Source organism: Garra rufa, chromosome 24 (genome assembly GCF_049309525.1).
Source record: "Garra rufa chromosome 24, GarRuf1.0, whole genome shotgun sequence".
NCBI lineage: Eukaryota > Metazoa > Chordata > Actinopteri > Cypriniformes > Cyprinidae > Garra > Garra rufa.
Genome location: NC_133384.1, coordinates 15,451,484 through 15,453,304, shown reverse-complemented (window position 1 = coordinate 15,453,304; position 1,821 = coordinate 15,451,484). Strand labels below are relative to the sequence as shown.

Sequence of the window (1,821 nt, the reverse complement as noted above, 5' to 3'; positions counted from 1 at the left end):
AACATTAGCGTATTGTTTATGAAAGTTATTTTCTGAAATGTTTTAGTTGGATAGTTGTCTAACTTTTTAAAAATGTTAGGCTACTACTTACTTATTTAAGATAATTGAGAGAATATTGATAAGCAGCCTAACATAGTCATAATGTATGCAAAAGTAGCCTATAAAATGGAATGTTACCTTAATGTAACATTCTCTAACGTTCACAGGCCATCCTGAGGGAAAAAAAAAATTGTTCCGAGAACCTTTAAAAATAACGTTTTCAACTATAAAAATGTTATGTTTGCAAATTGTACATTTTTGTTAGCTGGGCTTGTACATAAAAAAGATTATTCTTCATTAAGGCCATTGAAGTGGCATAGACATTCATTGAGCAATTCATTCAGTGATAATGTAAAGCACATACGAAGAAAAGATAAAAAGCCACAAATATCACAATCATAAATAAACCTAAACATACTGAGGAGTATAACACAATGTGGACAAATGTCAAGACATCAAGCATATTTTGTGTTCTAATCCATCTAGCCTTAATTACATATTGCTGCTTAGTAAAAAAATAGAATCTCTAAACAAACCAAAGCAGATTCCACAGAGCGAAAACATCAAAATATGATTTTTAAATGTCTGTCAGATGGTTAAAAAAATTGCAAGTGTCCTAAAAGTGATTTTCAGTGTGCTTCCCTGGCTATGCAAGTTTTCAAATATTTCAACACATATAGCAATATCTGTTTTTGTTTGCTAGAATGGACATAAAAACATCAGGCTATATATAAAGACAGATTTGTGTGCAATGACTCTGCTGTTTAACTGCTTGTAGGTCCCACATGCAGTTGCATTCATTGCATAATGTCCATTGATGTAAGTTCAAAGGAAGTGCATGAGTACAGACAGTAAAAAGAGAGAGAGAGTGAGTGAGAGATGGAGAGGGATAAAAGACAGAGAGGTGCCAGATGTTTATGCTGTAGCTCCACATAGTCTGACCGCTGCTGAAATGTCTTTGGTGTCCTCTGATCGTGCTGAGACCACAAAAGGCCAGGTCTGTGGAAAAAAGAATAAAAAAGTCAGTCACACATTGCTGGTAGATTGCCATAAGATGCAGATGCGAATGTATGTAATGCTCGGTGTATTGTAAAGTATTACTTTTATTCATAAATATTTATAGGATTTATTTTTGTATTGTTGAAAATTAATACAGAATAAAAATATTTAATAAACCAATCAATACATATGAACAAATACACTTCAGTTTAACAAGATACATGATATGTGACCCTGGACCACAAAACCAGTCTTAAGTCGCTGGGGTATATTTGTAGCAATAGCCAAAAATACATTGCATGGGTTAAAATTTTAGATTTTTTTTATGCCCAAAATCATTAGGAAATTAAGTAAAGATCATGTTCCATGAAGATTTTTTGTAAAATTCCTACTGTAAATATATCAAAATGTAATTTATTTTTTTTATTTTTTTGTAAAATGCATTGTTAAGAACCTAATGTGGACAACTTTAAAGGTGATTTTCTCAGTATTTTGATTTTTTTGCACCCTCAGATTCCTGATTTATAAATCTCAGCTTTGTAAAATTTAACCCTAAAACTGGTTTTGTGGTCCAGGGTCACATATATGAAAATATGATAAATTACATGTTAAATGAATAAAATGATAAATATATATGTGTTTAATACATTTAATTATTAAGTAAATTATATTATGTTATGTTGAAATGTTACATTTAATACAGTATACGTGCTGTTACTGTAATAGGTAAAATAAAAATATAAAATTATTTACTGCAGCATATGAAACGTTACATTTAATACA

The 1,821-nt window shown here is 30.5% G+C and overlaps 1 protein-coding gene across 1 annotated transcript in view; it reads right to left on the bottom strand.

The window, feature by feature from the left end:
- Positions 1-466: 466 nt before the first annotated feature.
- Positions 467-1,821, bottom strand: part of msc (musculin (activated B-cell factor-1)) — a 2,631-nt gene continuing 1,276 nt past the window's right edge. Inside the window, exon 2 of the mRNA XM_073831233.1 lies at positions 467-1,038. Coding sequence (XP_073687334.1) covers positions 955-1,038 — 84 coding nt within the window. The 3' untranslated portion in view covers positions 467-954. The remainder of the gene's footprint in view (positions 1,039-1,821) is intronic.